General features: G+C 36.5%; 2 protein-coding genes across 2 annotated transcripts in view; both read right to left on the reverse strand.

Annotated features, from left to right (window-relative positions):
- The window catches only part of LOC150090591 (glutamate receptor 1-like), a 194,034-nt gene that overhangs the window by 112,551 nt on the left and 62,520 nt on the right, over positions 1-18,963 (reverse strand). The window contains exon 8 of the mRNA XM_090371710.1: positions 4,522-4,632. Within this exon, the coding sequence (XP_090227836.1) occupies positions 4,522-4,632 (111 nt within the window). The remainder of the gene's footprint in view (positions 1-4,521; positions 4,633-18,963) is intronic.
- Positions 4,770-5,609, reverse strand: l(1)10Bb (BUD31-like protein). The gene has a single exon (XM_090378964.1). The coding sequence runs from the start codon at positions 5,430-5,432 to the stop codon at positions 4,998-5,000; it is 435 nt and encodes a 144-aa protein (XP_090235090.1). The 5' UTR covers positions 5,433-5,609; the 3' UTR covers positions 4,770-4,997.

Consider the following 18,963-nt stretch of genomic DNA (forward strand, 5'->3'; position numbering starts at 1 on the left):
ACCAGAGGCTATTATCTGTGTCAACAAGACGCCTTGCTATGGAAAGTATATTGACTAGCTTATCGGTAGGTGGCTGCATTGGTTTTATGGGCACCACTAAAATTACAGAATGGTAATCCCTTTAACCCTTAATTCACCCTTTCTAATTGCCTAAAGGCCAGAGGTAGTGGGAACAATATGTACAAAGTTAAGTCTCTCGTAATACGTTTGTTATATGGCAAATTTTCTTCAATCTACAGAAACTATTTTAAATGCGATCACCAAGGGAAATTTAAAAAATTTGCTATAAAAAAGTTCGTTAAATAGAGGTTCAACTGTAATTAAATCAAAATGACGCAGTTTTAAAACACATAACTTGTCCATTGTGCCATTAAAATGCTGGGGATGGGGTCCCGCTTGTCCCACCATAGTTACTGCTCTGTATACTTAATAATTGCATTCAGGATTTCATTTGTAAAATAAATGATCATCTCAACAATGGGCTTGCGAATTTTCAAAAAAAATAACAATGGGCTCTCTTGAGCCCACTACAGACTATACTTATGCAGTATTATGCACAAAAAGTTGTAGTATAAAAATTCAAGATTTTTGTTGGTTTTTTTTTATGACTATGGAAAATAGTCATAAAAACATGGAAAATTCCAAGATCAGGCAGGATCAAGTCTTAAGATTGCTGGATTTGGGAGATGTAATGGTATTTACTGCAATGTTGAACCAAGTTCAATACAGATTAGGTATTGATTACAAGACACTGAAAGCAAGCTCAAGCCCTGGGAAAAAGGGATTGACCAAGCCTGGCTTTCCTCTCCAATTTATATAGTTTCTAAGATCCAAGCCCACCTATATGATATGTGGGTCCCAAGACAGCTGGATCCACTATCCCCATCCCAATTGATTACCATATTTTACAATGTGTGAACCAATGAAGTTGAGTTATTACAGCAGCAGTATTTCTCAGCCATTTTATAACATGACCGACCTAAATTTAATATAAAAAAAAATCTGTGAGCCATTAAGTTTAGAAGTGTATTTACAGAAGTAGAAGAATCCATTATTTTGGCTTCCCTCAATTTTTCATATTCAAAGTATATTTTAAATATAATTTAAAAAAGTACTCATCCATTATTTCCCATTTAATTTATTTTTAATCTAACCATTGTGCTTAATCAAATTTCATGACCTTGATCTTCCTACAGCTCATTTCTCAATGCTACCCTACTGCTGTGATGTCCTGAAAAGATGTTCCAAAGATATACAGAGAAAATGTAATGATCTTGTGGGATGAGACTTATGTTTTCTCCAAGAAAATCAAAAACAGAAGTGGTTCCAGTACTGATCCTTAGAGAATCCCACCTCTCACATTAGCCCAATCTGAAGAAAAGTCATTTAAAGAATGACTTTTCTTCAGATTGGGCTAATGTGAGAAGAATCCATTAAAATCTTAAAAAAATCTTAAAAAAAAAAAAAAAATAAAGGAAGCATTTTAAAACTGCCTTCATATATCAGCAACAATAGCACTCCCTGATTCTCTAACCCAAGGGAATCTTTCCTGAATTCGTATCATAATTAGCCTTAATGGTTCAAGCACTCTCTTGCCACCTCACTCAAAATTACTGGGTATGTGCCATCAACTCCAGGGGCTTTAGTCACCTTTAGACTCTAAAGCTTTTCTAATAAATGATCTGAAATCTCCATATTGCTAATATCATGCTTTTCAGCTTCACTTATAGTTTCTCTCCATCATGAAGGGCTTTTCTTCTGTAAAGATTGATGCAAAGTATCTGTTCAATTCATCTTTGCAACATCAGCAGGGTTATCTATAACTTTTCCCCAATTATTATGCAAGAGTCTGATCTGATTTGCTCTTTTCTTTATAGTATCCACACAGGAGAAAAAATCCTTGTCCGATTCTTTGATTTCTTAGCCAGTGATCACCTTAGCAATAAGCACGTTCAATAGTATTATCTGGAACAATAAAAAGAATGAAGTGCTGCATTTTCAAAATGTCTAGGATGCAATGAGAAACCCGAAATTTTTTTCAGTTGAAATTCATATTTTTTAAGTTACTTTAATTAAAAAATAATTCATTAAATGCTATTTTATTAGAAAAAAAAATTACTGTAATGACTTGTGTGATAACTATTACATGTAAAGATTTCTAATTTCCAGTTTAGGACCATACTTTAAAACATTGTGTTACACAATATACACATGTATTAAATAGGTTCATCAGTTATAGTCTTAAAAAAAAAAAAAAAAAAAAAAAAAAAGCATATAATAATATAAAGAGCCTCAACATAATGCAAAGATTCCAGGTCAAACTTGAGGGGACAGCAACTTTAATGAAAGGAACAATAAAAAATATAATTTAATTTATGAGGTTAATTATTTACTGATTAAGAAAATTAACTTGCAAATTAAATGTAAGTGCATAATTAAGCAAAAATTTATTAAATTGCAAATCAATGAGCCAATTAAAAAAATTTGCACCACTGATGGAATAAGCAGCCATGATCACAGTTAATATAAAGTCTAAACGTTATAATAAAAAGACAACTTCAACTGGTTCATTTTAAGCATTGAATTAAGCATTATTGAATTATTGAAAGCATTTTAAGCATTATTGAATATACTATTAAAAATTTAATAGTATATTCAATAATAATTTCTGAATTACTAAATCCAACCCTCCCCACCACCTAAATAAATAAAGGAAGCATTTTAATCATATTAATAACAAATTGGAAACTTAACTCTAGGTGAGTTCAATTGTGGGTTTTAATACCACAAAATCCAACCCTCCCCACCACCTACATAAAAACACAGAACAAATGGTGGAAACAATGTCTTCAAAGCCATTCCTCGGACCTCCAATTAAAACAGGGCCTATTGCCATAATCAGGGAATACCTGCATTATTGAAAGAGTGAATTTTTTTTTTTTTTTTTTTTAATTATGTAATTTTTGTAAATCCTGGTTTCTGGATCACTATTATCTTAATAAGAAAAAAGTTACAATTATTAAAGAGTGTTATTATATTCATATGACCAATATGAGGGTGGGTAAATAAACCAGTAAATCTGAAATATACCTCGTCCACAATTATATTGAAAATTAATGGAAAAATGCTGTTCGTGACAGAAATGTATACATTTTAGGTCATTCCATCCACAGAAGCAACAAATGCACCGTAGAGAGGCAAGCTGAGAAAAAGAGATTACTATTAACCTTTCATCGCTTGCACTCTCAATTTAATGAAGATGCTTGCATGGCATATGCAAGACACCCCTTTTTGTTTTAATTATGAAAAATTAAGATAGATTTTTTTTACTAAAATGAAAATGTTGATCCGTTAATTATGGTTTATTAAACTCAATTAAAAAACTGTCAAATGAAAATAAACAAGAAAAACAGAAGTTGTGTTCATTATTTTTTGTCAACTGTTCATGTTTAGTCAGCAAAACCAAAGCTAAATGGAAAAATTAGACACTTGTTGCTGCTCCGTTAATGCCAAACAAAAAAATAAATAAAATGTCTCATAATTCATAGTACCTTCTGTATAACCAATATTTTCTGTATTCATAACCAGGTTTGGAATATTGGTGGCAAAAGTACATGGAAGGATCTCTGATTTCATTTACAAATATAAAAAAAAAAAAAAAGGTAGCGTATGTCAGATGCCACACTAGCAATGGGCAGTTAATAGCCACTTCTTAGAGTAAGACCAATAGGTTTCTAGTTATCAACAAAAATAGCATATCTGTATTTGAATAGGTGGCCAAAAGTCATGGAACAATCCTACTTACACAATTATCTGAAAATAAGCAGGTTAAAAATAAAAATCAAAAAAAAGTTATGTCCAAAAGTAGAGTTGCTGATAAATTACATGAAAAAATGTAGACAAATAACACCTGTCTTTATCAAGAAGAGAGGGCAAATACATTTAAAAATATTCAATCATAGGTTTTTCTTTCTAAATAAGAGATTTTTGATTTAGTCAAAAATCTCTTATTTAGAAAAAAAAAAAAAATGTTCTAGGTAGATTAAACTTATCTAAGAAAAATATTCAACCAGAAAAGATTTCCTAATGAAATCACGCAGGAAGGATTTAAAAAAAAAAAAAAAATTACCTTCCTCCAGGAAGGTTTTTACATCTTCCTGAATTATTCAATAATAAAAAACCAAACCGAAATTGTGGAAACAAAGTCTATTTCTTTCATAGTTGTTTTGGATTCATGCTGTAGCCTCAAGGTATATTGTCTAATAATAATGCAAAATTTTTTTAAATGTTATTAAAATTACTAATTCATCATTTGGTAACTTATGTGAAGTTAGCTGTCATACTGTTAAACAATGCCCAAATTTCACATTTAAAAAAAAAAAAAAAAAAAAAAACTTTCAACCATAACCAAATTTAACTTTCTACACTATTTGTACTTGGCTTTTATTTTCTTGATTTTTCCTTCCATTTGAATGAAACCATAACAGCATATGGAAAATAATCTTAGTTAAAATTCCCTACCAGGATTGATGTAATTCTCAACGGCTTGTCTGAGAATGGAGAATCCTCCTGTGGTTGATGAATGGGATCACGAATTACTTTTAGACCTGAAAGGTCAGACCAAACACCAATCTGTAATTAAAAGGAAAAATGTTCATTAAAATTCTAAATTTTAATTGCACTACTACTGCTTATTTACTGCAGTGTCTTCAGTCTCCCTCTTATATATAAAAACTGTATGGAATGCGAAAAACGACACGACAAAGCAGAACCTTTTATATGATTTTATTTATTATATTTTTACATGGTTAAATCCTTAATTGAAACCTTACAGTAGTTATACATTCGTAGCTGGGACACTCACATCGATTCATCCGAAAAACAAAAAATGTGCATAAACAGAGCGAAAAGAGAATGAGGAATTTTGATTTTTTAAAAACTAAACAGTTCAATCTAAATGATTTTGAAAATCTGTTAAAAGTAATGTTCTAATATCGTCAACCAGAACATCCTCTACACCCACAATGCACACATTCTACTACCTTACCCTGTTCTAATTTACTTTTTGGTACTCGACAAATACAGTTTGTGCCAAAACTGGTGTCTCTTGTTTGAATGCATCGGAGGCAACACAAATTTTCATAACCCTGCTTCTTCCACTTAGCTATCAAGTTCTTGTCCGCAATACCTTCTTTCATGCAGTAATCATACAGTTCTCTGCTAATAGCTCGTCTTTTATGAAATAAATCATAAATGTATCGTGATTTCTGATGATGGATCTTGAAAATTGGCCAGAGTGACTCCACTTTTCTCTTACCATCCGGAGGTTCTGTCTCGGCTTCACGCATTTTCTGTTCCAATTCTTCAATAGTCGGTTCAATAAGTTCCCAACCTTCGGGTGGTGGTTTCCGATTCCTCCTTACTTTGGGCATTTTGAAAACAGTGAGAAATAGTAAATAATAATATCACAAATATTCCTGGATTATTGCAACGTCACAAGAGTAACAAAAACACCATAAGATGCCACTACATTAAACTATAATAACTCAGAAACATACGCATCAAATGTAACTCAGTTATCTGAATAACATACGACGTCACTAAATGAACGAACAGACGCCAACACTAGCAATTAAATCTTAAGAAATATTCCGGATAGCAGCGCCACTATACGTGGCGGCTGTTCTGTTTCTTATTATTATTATTATTTTTTTTTTTTTTTGGTCTTTTGAAAAATGTCATTTTCTCATCTGAAAATCAATACAAATAAGACGAATTACATGCTCTTTGTTTTATCTCCTGTTCCAGAGTGTTCATCGTGGCTGCTCCACGAGTGTTAATGAGTTCTTTTTGGTTGTTGTTGATTTTGACGTGGTTTCAGTGCCATGACCAGTGGCGGATAACCCATTAAGGCAATGAGGGCCCCAGGCTTTGGGGGCCCCCAAGCCAAGACATTTTCCTATAGTGTTCTAAAATAGATTAATATTTTCAGTAAACATCATAAAAATCTTGATTAATTTAATCGAAAATATTGATTAATTTAAGCGAAAATTTAAGCAAAAAATTAAAAGTACAAAATTTTATTATTTGCCACCTAACTTTTATTTATTTTTTATTTTTTTTATTATTATTATTTTTTGGGGGACCCCAACTATCCTTAATCCGCCACTGGCCATGACTTCTTACATCATATTGCACCTATGAAAGTGATGTTCTTTTTGGGTTTGCTTTTTGAATATTGTTTTAGACTTCAACTTATTGTTTGCTAGCGATGTGAATTTTGTCAGATTCAAAATCATTAAAGCATTTCGAAACCTCAAGACTGACTCAGCCTCAAATTGTACATTGTAATTCTTAAATATTATCAGGAGACTCGTGAAGAGAAAGTAGATGCGTCAATTGAGCTGGCCACGGACGTTGTGAAGGGTGGTTTCCGGAACTGGAGTACAGAACCCCTATGGGGAAAGACTGTGAGACGTTTTCTTCAGAGTTCTATGCTGGCTCTCGATGGCCTTAAATAATATGTTTACGTACGGTCCCTAATGACCTATAGAATTACCATCTAGTAAATGGCTTCATAGGCTACTCTAATCCTTATTGTGAATTGTGGCATTTCGATCTTACGATAAAATTCGGTGACGTGAAATCTCCTGTGGTGCTCTCGGCTTCAAAGCTTGCAAAGAATATTCATATAGTTAGGGTAATGGGCTATGGATTTTTAAATAGTTACGATATTCCTACAGTTACGGCGGAGTTGTGATGATGATAAACAGGATGTCTCAAATATATACGGCATAACTTCAGGAATGAGTTCTTCATATGTAGACAATAAAAATATTTTATATCAACATAGTTCCGGAAATGCTTTGGTTTCCGAGTTTTGAAGGTCTGTCTATGACACAACTGTTCACAATAGCAATTGTTCAAAACGTCCAACTTATGCCTGAATACAGGTCTCACATCGTCGCTCATGGACTCGCGAAGACGATGCCAAATTCCTGGCATGTTTCGTATTGTCTAACAACCTGCCACAATTCCATTTGTGGAGAGTTTCCACATCAGCTACCAGAGTCGAATACATCAATGACTTTAAATGGCCCCACAAGAAGAAATCTAGTGGGTTTAAATCGGTGAGTGTAGAGGCCAGGCAGTTGGTCCACTTCTACTTATCCACCGACCAGGAAACCTTCGATTCAGGTAATTGCGGGCTAGGTGGCTGAAATATGCGGGAACGCCATCGTTCATGAAGTGTGCTTGTTGACGAATGATCAGTGGCGTGTCGTCCAAGAAATCAGGCATGTTGTTTTCCAGAAGTTTCTGTACGCCTGTCCTGTGAGTCTGTTTGGAAGTACATGGGGCTCAAATAACTTATCACCAAAAACACCCACCCATATGTTGAGGCTGAACCGCTGTTGGTGATGTGATGGAAGAATTGCATGTGGGTTTTCCTTAGCCCATACATGCTGATTGTGAATGTTTTGGGTTCCATCTCGTGTGAACTGTGCTTCATCTGTGAATATCACTAAGGCACGAAAGTGAGGAGTTGTACCACACTGCTGCTAGAACCACTGGCAGAACATTACTCACACAGGGTAATCTGCTGGACAAGACCTGTACCCGTTGCAGATAGTAAGGATACAGTTGGTGTTCTCGCAACATTCTCCAAATAGTCGAACGTTGAACAGCCAGTTGCATTGCTATTCTGTGTGTGCTAAGTACTCCAGAATAAATTTAAAAAAAAAAATTGTAGCTCTTTTTTTTTTTTAGGGGGGGGCAGGCGATTCTGTTTTCAACAACTTTTCAAAACACATGCACAGACACCAAACTCGTATTATACTGTTGTTCAAAGGAAGTGCATCACCCCTTAAAATTGTAATTGTCCTCCGAATAACGTAAGTATATGGCAATATTTCTTACGGATTTCATCAAATAAGATTGACAAGCGTATGTGATGACGTAATATTGCATCAGCTGTTACTTTCAGCTATATAAGCACGCTCTGCAAGAGTTGCAATCATTCCTTGCTTGTATTAGGATGGCTAGCTATGTGCAGTTGACGACACGAAGAAAGAGTGCTATGGCTGCTTTACGTGAGGAAGTATGTTGTTCCCGTCATATTGCTTATAGAGTGTCGTGTGACCAGTTGACAGTGAGTAGATTTCTTTCCAAACTCAAGAATACTGGTTCTGCTAATAGGAAAAAAGAACTCGGACGCAAACGAGTCTCTACGCCAAAACAGGACCGCGTTTTGAAGCGTTTATGACTTAAAAACTGTTAAGATTCTTCGTCTGAGCTGAAAAAAGAATGCCGCCAACCATTAGAGACCATTTCAACCTGCCAAGTAACTATGTTTTTCAGGACGACTCTGCTCCTTGTCATCGGGCAAAAAGTGTTAGTAAGCACTTCTGTAATTACTTTAGCTTCATTTCTGCATTAGCGGTTCGACAGTAATGTGTCTACATTTGTTACAGGTGAAAAAATGGTTGGAATACGCCCCCTTAACCAAAATTTTTAAATTAAAGAAAACGAACACAGGAGGCGTTCTAAAAAAAAAAAAAAAAAACCTCAAAAGCCTGGTCGCCATGCCCCCTTTACGATGATACCAGAACCTGGTCACGATTCCCCCCCCCCCTTACGATGATACACAGATACGCCACTGTGGTCTACTAGCCTGGTGGTAATTCCTGGGTGTGATGGATTCCCAGAGAAAGCTACATGCTGGAGTGTATCATCCCGATAATGAAGTTTTTCAGGGAAGCATGACTGTCTGGGGCTGTTTTCATTCGTTTGGCCTGGGACCGTGCGTTATTTTCAAAAAAACGTGAATGCTGAGGTCTATCTGGATAATAATGAGTTACCTATCTTGTGATAGCCCGCCGGAGAAGGCGAATACATGCATCAACAAGATGATACTCTATGTCGTACTACGCGCGTTGTGGCGAAATGGCTTGAGGACAAATACGTCGAAAAATTGGACTGGCCAGCTCAGAGGGCTGACTTCAATTCTATAGAGAATCTCTGGAATAAATTGGATCATCGATTGCGTGGAGAAGAGACCGCCCAAAAAAACAGTTGAACTGGTCGCTGCTTTGAAGGTCAGATGGCAGAAAATACCAGAGGTGATTTAATAATAAAAATAGTTAAAAATTTTACAACCAGGGGGAAAAGCGATTTATTCACTCCTGTAAACAAATTAGCTTTTGCATTCGCTATAAAAATTATTCTGAGTGCTTGCTTGTCGTAGTGTTATTCTTCATCGTCAAAATAGAAAAACTTGAAGCTATAGCCCTAACTTAAGTAACCAAGTTCGTTTTAAAATGGTGTCTAAAGATAATTTTGAATTGAACGCTTTGAATTAAACTTTATTACAAGAAAGGTGACAGTATTGTTGCAGCCATTAGAGCGTCTGGAAGCCTTCTTGTTCGAAAAGCACCGTATTAAGTATTGTAAAAGAGTTTCAAAGAGGGCTACCTTACTCCTAAACCTAGACGTCGGCAGTCTATCAGTGTCCCAACCCAAGAAATCATTCAGACAATTGATGAGGGAAAAATAAGAAGACTTTCAGATTTCGAGAACGAATTCTACCGGGAGGTAATGAACATTCCCGTCTCAGCTCAGCTGTGGAGAACGCAATGCCCAGTCTTGATTGTTTATTAAAAACAATGGTAGACACCTGATTTGGTCGTCTATACAGATCTGGAAAATATTACTTTTGCGTTATTTTTCTAAGTTAATCACTTTGCTTGCGCCCTAGCCATATTTATAACTAACTTTTTATTCTACTGTATAAAAAAAAAAAAAAACTTTTCTATAAGACCAGTAGCATTAGCAGAGGCATACGATGCAAGAAAGCAAGCTTATGCAGAATTAGCCAAAAAAAAAAAAAAAAACTCCCATTTCCAATTGCTTGTCCAGCTCAGCCTTAAATTTATTTAAGCTTTCAACTTCCATAAAAGAGATCGAAGTCTGTTCCAGCAATAAACTACCCGCTGGCTAAAGGAAAATTTCTGCATATTCTACAACTGTCTTTCCTCAGTTTGAATGTACGCCCCTCAGGTTCTTAATCTGAGCAAGAGGATGAATCCCATCAGCATTGAGCTTGATCAATCCGTTCAAGGCCTTATACACCTTAATCAGATCACTTCACATATGCCTAGTCTCCCGGCGCTGGAATTTGCAGAACTTAAGCCTATCTTGATAAGAGCACCCCTTTGTTCCCCTTCTTTGTACTCGTTCTAGCACTTCTACATCCTTTTTTTTTTTAGCATTAGTACAGGCATTTGATGCAAGAAAGCAAGCTTATGCAGCATCAGCCAAAAAAAAAAAAAAAAAAAACCCACTTCCACTTCACCCCTCTGTTCGTTCAAAATACCTGTCCAGCTGGGCCTTAAACTTATTTAGGCTATCAACCTCCACGACAAGGGATGGAAGTCTGTTCCACCAACCAACCACCCGCTGGCTAAAGGCAAATTTCCTCACGTCTATCCTACATCTGTCTTTCCTCAATTTGAATTTATTCCCTCTCAGGTGATTATTCTGAGCTAGAGGAAGAATCCCATCAGCATTGAGCATGCTCAAACCATTCAAGGCTTTATACACCTCTATCAGATCACCTCGCTGGTGCCTAGTCTCCAGACACTGTAATTTGCAAAACTTAAGCCTTTCTTCGTAAGAGCACCCCTTTGTTCCATTCACTAATCTTGTTGCCCTTCTCTGTACTCGTTCCAGCAGCTCTACATCCTTCTTGAAATGAGGCCTCCAGACCTGTATACAGTACTCTAGGTGTGGCCTGACCATCGCCTTATACAATGGAACAATCACCTCCTTATCCCTGCTGGAAAAATTCCTGTATAGGAATCCTTCCTAAAATGAGGCCTCCAGATCTGTACACAGTATTCAAGGTGAATATGGAACAAAACCAAAGACTCCTCATTGCGATAATTACTTGGCGACACACACACACACACACACACCTAACTGCATCCTTCCCAATCTAGTGAAGGCTACGAACCAACTGTATAACTCAGGAGTAGTTTCGAAACTGTGCAAGAAATAATATCACAAACAAGAAAAATGAATCTCAGCACGAAGCTTACAACACTTCAAAGAAACTAAACGTCGTATGCCATAGCAGCAATTTTTTATTGTTTTCTGGTCAGACTTGCGTTGTTGCAGGTTTTGTCCCATAGTGGCAACGGAATTAGGACGTTAACCACTAACTGTGTCGAAATCCATAGTTAACTGCTGCTACTCCCCACAGCAATGATTCTGCTGCACTGCACTTTCGGGCATTCACTGTTTCTTGACTTTTCCATGGTACACCTTTAACGATTACAAAGAGACAATGCAGCTCTTCTTATAGAAAGCCTGTCGTATATTGTGTAAGTTTGTTAAGCACCAAAGTAAGTAAGGCTAAAAAAAAAAAAATAAATGACACACTAAGGTCATCCAAAATATTACATAAACTACCCTACCTAAGTGTATTATTTTCGTGAATTGCGTATGTTCTCTAGTTGATTTTAATGTTTTGATGAACGAAAACCTGGAGGATCCGGGAGAAAAAACCTTGATATCCGGTTCAGAATCCGGCCAATTTGAATATGGTGTGGGCTGAAAAACCTGGAATAGCTCATGGGGGAAAACCAGCTCCCTCCAGAGATCAACTAACTACAGCCGTGATTGAAAAGTGCTTTAGAAATTCCTTAAATCGTCGACGGGACTCAAACACAGACCTTTCCGAACAAGTGACAATTGGTGAAACTACTATACTGTAACGGAGTTCACTGTCGATATGGTAGTCATAGGCGCTTATATTTTTCCAAGATCTCTAAATGAGATTAATCTACATTTACTAATATTGACAGTAAAGTAATTGTTAAAAACTAGCCAAAGCACAAAATATATTTAAAGAATTCTACAAATTAATGCAGTTAAGTTCATTACAACAAGATGTAAACAATTTCATGCAATCAACTAAAAGTTTTACTTTTTATAACTGTAATCAAAGCTAAATCGTTTACAGAGATACTAAATAGAAGTAGTCCCAAAGATGAAACCAATAACGAGTACTTCCCTTGTAAAAGTGATCTTTCTCTTGATGTGTTTCCAAGGTAAGTAATTTTATACAACTTTTGCGTGATACAGTCTATTAGTCACTCTAAAAATGGCGAGCTAATTTCATTAAGATTTCAGTTTAATATTTAGACACCAACCAAATAACACCATCAAACTCCATAGAGATAATATGACAGAGTGAGATGAGATTGGTCACTAGAGGCCCACCCTAGGCGAAATCCACTTGGTAATATTGATAATTTTGGGTGAAAGAACTCAGAAAAAAATTCTATACAATGTTTTCCAATATCTTGGCTTAGCTATTCAACAGTTACTGGTCGATAGCTTCTGAATTGGGTCCCTTATTATGAATGGAAAGCAATTGAGCTGCTCTCCATTCATAATAAGGAAGTGAATGGAAAGCTTTTAAATTACTTGAATTTTAAATACCCTCTTTAAATGATCTGTTAAGTGATATGGTTTAGGTAACTAATACATGCCATCATATAATTTAAATTCTTCACTTCCCACTTTACCAACATATTTTACCTCTTGGAATGACGTCGCTATTTCGAATTATAGCCGCGTTCATAGATCACCCAAATTAATGTCCAACTAGCGTTGTGCAATGCATTTTTATACTTTTTATTTTTAATTCAATTTAAATATATAAGCACATCGTCATCATCTATTAGCTTTTCCCCAGACACTTACTATTGTTTTCTCATTACTTCATTCCAAATTGCAGTAAAGATATAAATAGCACTTTTTATAACTTTTAATATTGGGTTATTTCTTTTCTCCTCTTGTCAAAATCGTTGAACGCATTTCAATTGTTTCTTTGATATATAGCTGAGTATAACTCTCTAATCAGAGTGGTGTATCACTACCTGTGGCCGTGGTGCAGTGTTTATTCATTGGCCTACTAATCGTATCTCTTTTTATATTAGGTTGTTGTTGTTGGGTTTTAGGAGCATTAGCGACTAAGGCCATATTGCTCCGTGTATATTGTCTGCAAATTGCGTGTGTTCTGAGATCGATTTTATGTTTTCTGGAAGAAATACCGAGTTTCCGGGAGAAAAAGGCATCTACTCTCGCTGAGACCTACGAACTCAGCCACGTTGTGAAAAAGAACCATAAAAATTCCTCCCATCATCGACGGGATTCAAACTCAGTTCTTTTCCATCTGGTGTGGGGAGAACAGCGATCCTACCAATTGTGCTACCCACGAGGGCTGCTTTCTTTTGGCATCTGCATGCATAGCACAGCGGTTGTAATCACCGTCTTCCCCATACCTAGTGAAAAAGGCTCGAGTTCGAATCCTGTTAACGAAGCGAGGAACTTGTGGACTTTTTTCACTCCCGGTGGCTGAGTTATTCGGTCTGAAGAGTGGACAGTAAGGTGCCCCGCCCAACGAAACCCGGGTTTTTTGTCCAGTAAAACAGGCAAATCAACTAAAGAACACACACAATTTATGGAGATAATATTTATGGACATGGGTAGACGAGATCGTTCGTGGGTAGTAGTAGTGGCATGTGATGCAAGAAAGCAAGTGTATGAGCTTATGAAGAATTAGCCAAAAAAAAAAAAAAAATCACACCATTCCCTCCAAATGCCTGTCCAGTTCCTCCTTAAATTTATTTAATCTGTCAACTTCCACAACGACAGATGGAAGTTTGTTCCAGCAATTAACCACCCGCTGGCTAAAGGCAAATTTTCGCACATCTAATCTACATCTGTCTTTTCTTAATTTGAATTTATGCCCCTCAGGTTCGTAATCTGAACAAGTGGAAGGATCCCATCAGAATTCAGCGTGCTCAACCCATTCAAGGGTGGTTTTAGCATGATAGTTTTTTTTTTTCTTTTGGGGTCTCCTGTGAACTCAGACGCAACTACATCAAGATGATATTTCCCTGCCTGATCTATTGATTATATGAAGGATGAGGTATTATCTAACAATAAAAATATCAGTTTCATTTGCATTTAATTTTTACTTTTAAATGATTTTATTTCTTTTATTAAGACCATTCCTAATAACATTATTAAGACCATTTTGTTAAAACCATTCTTAATAAAATAATTCTGTCATTAAATTGTGTTTAGGAAAATCTATTCATCATAAAAAAAAAAAAAAAAAAAAACAGATACATGTATAACAAGGAAGCCAATCCGATTATAAAGAGTTAGTATCAATGAAGTTTTTCTGTATAAAAATAATCAAAGTAAAGATTTCTGTAACGTGAACCATTAGGAAAAGAGAAAATACTTCAGCAGAACATGTCTAGGAAAAGGAAAATAAATTAGTACTAGCCATTATGGGTAGCACCGTTGGTATAATCACCGTCCGCCCCTCACCAGATAAAATAGACCCGAGTTCGAATCCCGTTAATGATGCAGGAATTTTATGGGCCTTTTTTCAAAACGTGGGTGACTTAGTCGGGCTTTGCGTGGGTAGCATGGTCTGTTCTCCCGACTTTTCGCCCAGCAAACAGCAACTCGACCACAGAACACACACAATTTACAGATATAATATGACGGCACAACATCTTCTAAGTCGCTGCTGAGCCCAAAATTCTACAAGAACAACAACAACTTGAATACATCAGTAATTACCTTGTTGACTTTGAAGAGGCTTCCAATCCAAAGAGTAAATACAAGAAGAGACATATTACTGAATGATATTTGTCACCAATATCAACATATGACATTAGCTTCTGATACATACAAATGCCACTAAAGTGGCGTTTTCTTCTTTTTCGTAATTTTACGTGTTGCTGATTAAGATGTCAAACTTTGGAGATTATTAGTTGTATAGAATTTGTGTCAAGGCAGCTAAAACAACAAGTCTTCAATATATCGTGTCTGAAAATCACTCGATATATCTTCAACATATCGAGTCTACATGTTTTCTGCATATTTGGTTTGACGTTTGTCAGCCACTAGCACCAGCAAACACGATACCGACTAACTGGCCATGACCCATACTTTGTTGTGGAAGTTGATAGCCTAAATAAATTTAAGGCTGAGCTGGACAGGTATTTGGAACGAACGAAGGGGTGAAACCGACGGGAGCGGTTTTTTTTTTTTTTTTTTTGGTTGATGCTGCATAAGCTTGCTTTCTTGCATCATATGCCTCTACTAATGCTAATGCTACGAAAGAAAACCTCTAAAAGTTCTTCCGGTCAAGAGAGGAGTCTAATCTAACTCAGGGAAAGAGGAAAGAGAGCGATTAAAATCATTGTGCTGGCAGTGAAGGAAACTTCAAGGAAACAAAATCCCATTCTCCCACCAGCGCAAACCTTAGCTCAACAAGTGACTGAGGAACTGCCTGTCCGCGTGCAATGCAACGCTGAAGGGAGTCCAAATCGATCGGATTTAAGTCTGGTGATCGTGCTGGCCACGGCAGTGGTTGGATATCTCCAGTTTCTAGATATTCCTCTATGTGCAGTGGTATTGTTGTGTATGAAAAGAATATCAGGAACAAACGTTACACATAGGGTTCGAGGATCTGTTCTCGTTACCTCTGCGCAGTTACGGTAACTCTATAAAAAACATGAAGAAAGATGCGGCCGTTGATCACTATTCTGCCCCAAACGAGAAAACCGCCTCCACCGTAAGTGTCACTTTCTCTGATGTTGGAGGGATGGTACCGCATTCTTCGTTGTCGCTAGATGAAATAACGTCCAGAATCTGTTTGTAAGCCAAAACGGGACCCATTTGATTGTTACCAGTGTCGCTGAAGACACTGTTCACAATAAAATAGTTATTAAAAACATTTTGTTCTGTTAATTTTGTCGAGCAGTGTATTTTCAGCATACTTTGAAAAATCCAGCACCTTTTCAACTATATTAGCATAATGCAGAACTGAAAAAAAGTATTTCTGCATCAGACGCAAGTATTCAGAATAACTCTAAATTTCACTCCTTTTCCCCATTTAACACATGAATTTCATATGGTTGGATGAAATTTAAATTCAATTTCATCTTCAATTTTGTAGCTTCAATTTCATAGTTAGTATGCTTCTTATAACCCTGTACTCAATGAATCTGTTTTAACTCCTGAATCCTTTTCCCGGACACTTTAACATAATATAGATAATTTATATACAGCATTATATACGTACAGCATTATCTAAAATTATAAAATAGAATATAAAATAATATATAATAAATATTATATTTTGGTAATGTGGATTAATCCACATTACCAAATGATGATTAGATTAATTGATGATTACGATGATTAGATTAATCTAATCATCGTAAATATAATATTCGGTGCTCATTTACCCTAAAAAATTGCACTTCCATATTGGGCATATCTCATGATTATTTTATTTTGGTATTTTGGGATTTATCCTGAAATAGGTACTGAGTCAATCCCTCCACTCTAAATTTTGGATGACACAAAATAGCTTCCTAAGCCAAATACAATAGCTATGTCACTTAGCATAATATATTAGGGTAAAATCTACTGCTGTACAATCAAAAATACCCTGATATTCTGTCGTTAGTTCAACTTGCAACGTAAGAGCGTGTGATGTAAATGATTATCAGTCAACCAATTTTAATACAGTTTCACAACATTAGATGGAATAATGGCAATATACACTGAGTGATCACTGAATTATGACCACCTACCTAATACTTCGTAGGTCCTCCTTTTGCCCTCAGTTCAGCAGCTATTCGACGTGGCATTGATTCAACAAGATGTCGGAAGCGTTCGGGAGGTCTGGCCAACCACGCTATGTGTAATGCAGGTATGGAGGTGATTGGTGTATCCAGACGCCTAATATATCTTTCCAGTCTCCCACAAGTGCTCGATGGCAGGAGTGGCCAACAAGTCGATCGCGGCTTTAATTTCGGTCGATCACGACGAATTTTAATTATACAGTATATAAAAAACAGAAGGGTCAAAATCTAAATATTATTATTATTATGCGTTCCACTGCATACGCTAATTACAAATCCGTTGAACTACGTAACTACTCTTTCCGCCACGCAGCCGCTAGGCTTGTCCAATGAAAAATACACATGATGGAAAGCATGTGTATGTGTCGAATTCTTATTTAGCTTACTTAATATTAATAACTGGACAGTACTTATACGTTAATTTAATAACATTTGATTTAAAATGAATACTACGAAAAAGAGCAAAACGTATCATTTTCATCAAGAGTGGGAACTAAAATACTTTTTTTTGTAATGATAAAAGAAAAATGCTGTTTGATTTGCAATGCTTCCGTGGCTATACCCCAAAAAAAAGGAAATTTAGAAAGGCACTTCAATGCACTGATTAGTAGTATTTTTGCATATAAATATCAATTTTTGGCAATGGCTAAGGATCTCAAAGCGAAAAAAATCCGATCGTTTTGCAAATATGCAAGATCATTTCCAAAAATATCCTATTTTTGTATCTAATAGTGAGATATATGTTTCCGAAATTGGGAAAGTTGTGGATGATTTTGAAACCAGATTCAGTGATTTTAAAACAATTGAAGACATTGTCAATATATTTCTTATCCATTTAATGTCGACTTAGACACGAAACCAATTGCAAAAAAGTCGCTGGGATTTTTCAAATGGAGAAAATATTACTTGAAAATGAAATTGTATTAATTGCGAAACGATATCTTCCTAAAAGCCAGATCATCAGAAGAAGACTTTTGAAAATAAGTTTGCCGAGAAAAGTACCCAAATGTAAATGCAGTGAACTTTTAAATTCCTGTTTTCGTTCCACATATAAATAAAATAAATAAATCTGTGTGAATCGTCCTTTTCGTATTTGAAATAAAGAAAGACGAAGAATCGCTATACTCTTACGGACTTGCATACAGAAGATTTTTACGGTTGGCCTTATCAAGGTAGAACCCCGATTTGAAAGCTTGGCAGATGACATGAAGACATAAACTTCGCATAGATTAAAATACGTATGAATTTTTCAATATTTTGAAAAATTGAAAACAACATTTTTCAATATGTGTTGATTAACTTTTTTTAACCATGTGCAATGAAATTCTTGAGATGGTAGAGGCGGCACATTTTGAAGAAAAAAAGTAGATCGAATCACAAATTAAGTTGGCCACCCCTGCTCTATGGGACTGATATCGAGGGAGTTCGGAGGCCAATCGTTTTATGCTGGAAGTCAGAACTGTGTTCCTCAAACCATTCCTGCTCATCAAATGCCCGATGGCTCGGCGCATTGTCATCTTGGAAGACACCATCGCTATTCGGGAAAAAGTTTAATATAGCTGGGTGTACACAGTCAGCAAGCAGTTGACGATAGCGGAGACCAGTGATACGTTGTTCCACATGCACTAGGGGTCCAAGTTCCTGCCAGTGAAACATGCCCCACACCATACAACCGCTTCCGGCCTAAACTTTTGATACATGCATGATGGATCAAGAGCCCCATGTCGTTGACGCCAAATCCATACACGGCCATCCACGGTGTGGAGTAAATAACGTGACTCATCCGACCAGCACATCTTCTTCCAGTCTTCTAATGTCCAACTTACATGCTCTTTGCACCGGGCGAGTCTTTTACGCCGATGAATCTTGGTTAGGAGAGGATACCGTAGGGGTCGTCTGCTGGTATAGCCCATACGTGCGAGCGTGCGACGCATGGTCATGCTAGATATTGTTCCGGGTTGGCCCATGTTGTATTGGGTAGTCAACTCTTCAACAGTGCTCGGCCTGAACGAGTCGTCGGACCCACCGCTCACATTTACAGGGATATTCATGTGTTGTTGTGGCGGATCCCAGGGTTCCCCCCATAAGCCGCTATTGTACTTCTTGTGTTGAAGCTTATGCCAAAATCGGCCATTGTATGTAGTGTGTTGGACGTGTAAGTGTTATGTGTTCTGTTGTTATGTTATCAGCCGGTACCTGGCTCTTAGCAGGTAAGAAG

Source organism: Mastigoproctus giganteus, chromosome 1 (assembly GCF_048544385.1).
Source record: "Mastigoproctus giganteus isolate SK-2022 chromosome 1, ASM4854438v1, whole genome shotgun sequence".
Classification (NCBI taxonomy): Eukaryota; Metazoa; Arthropoda; class Arachnida; order Uropygi; family Thelyphonidae; genus Mastigoproctus; species Mastigoproctus giganteus.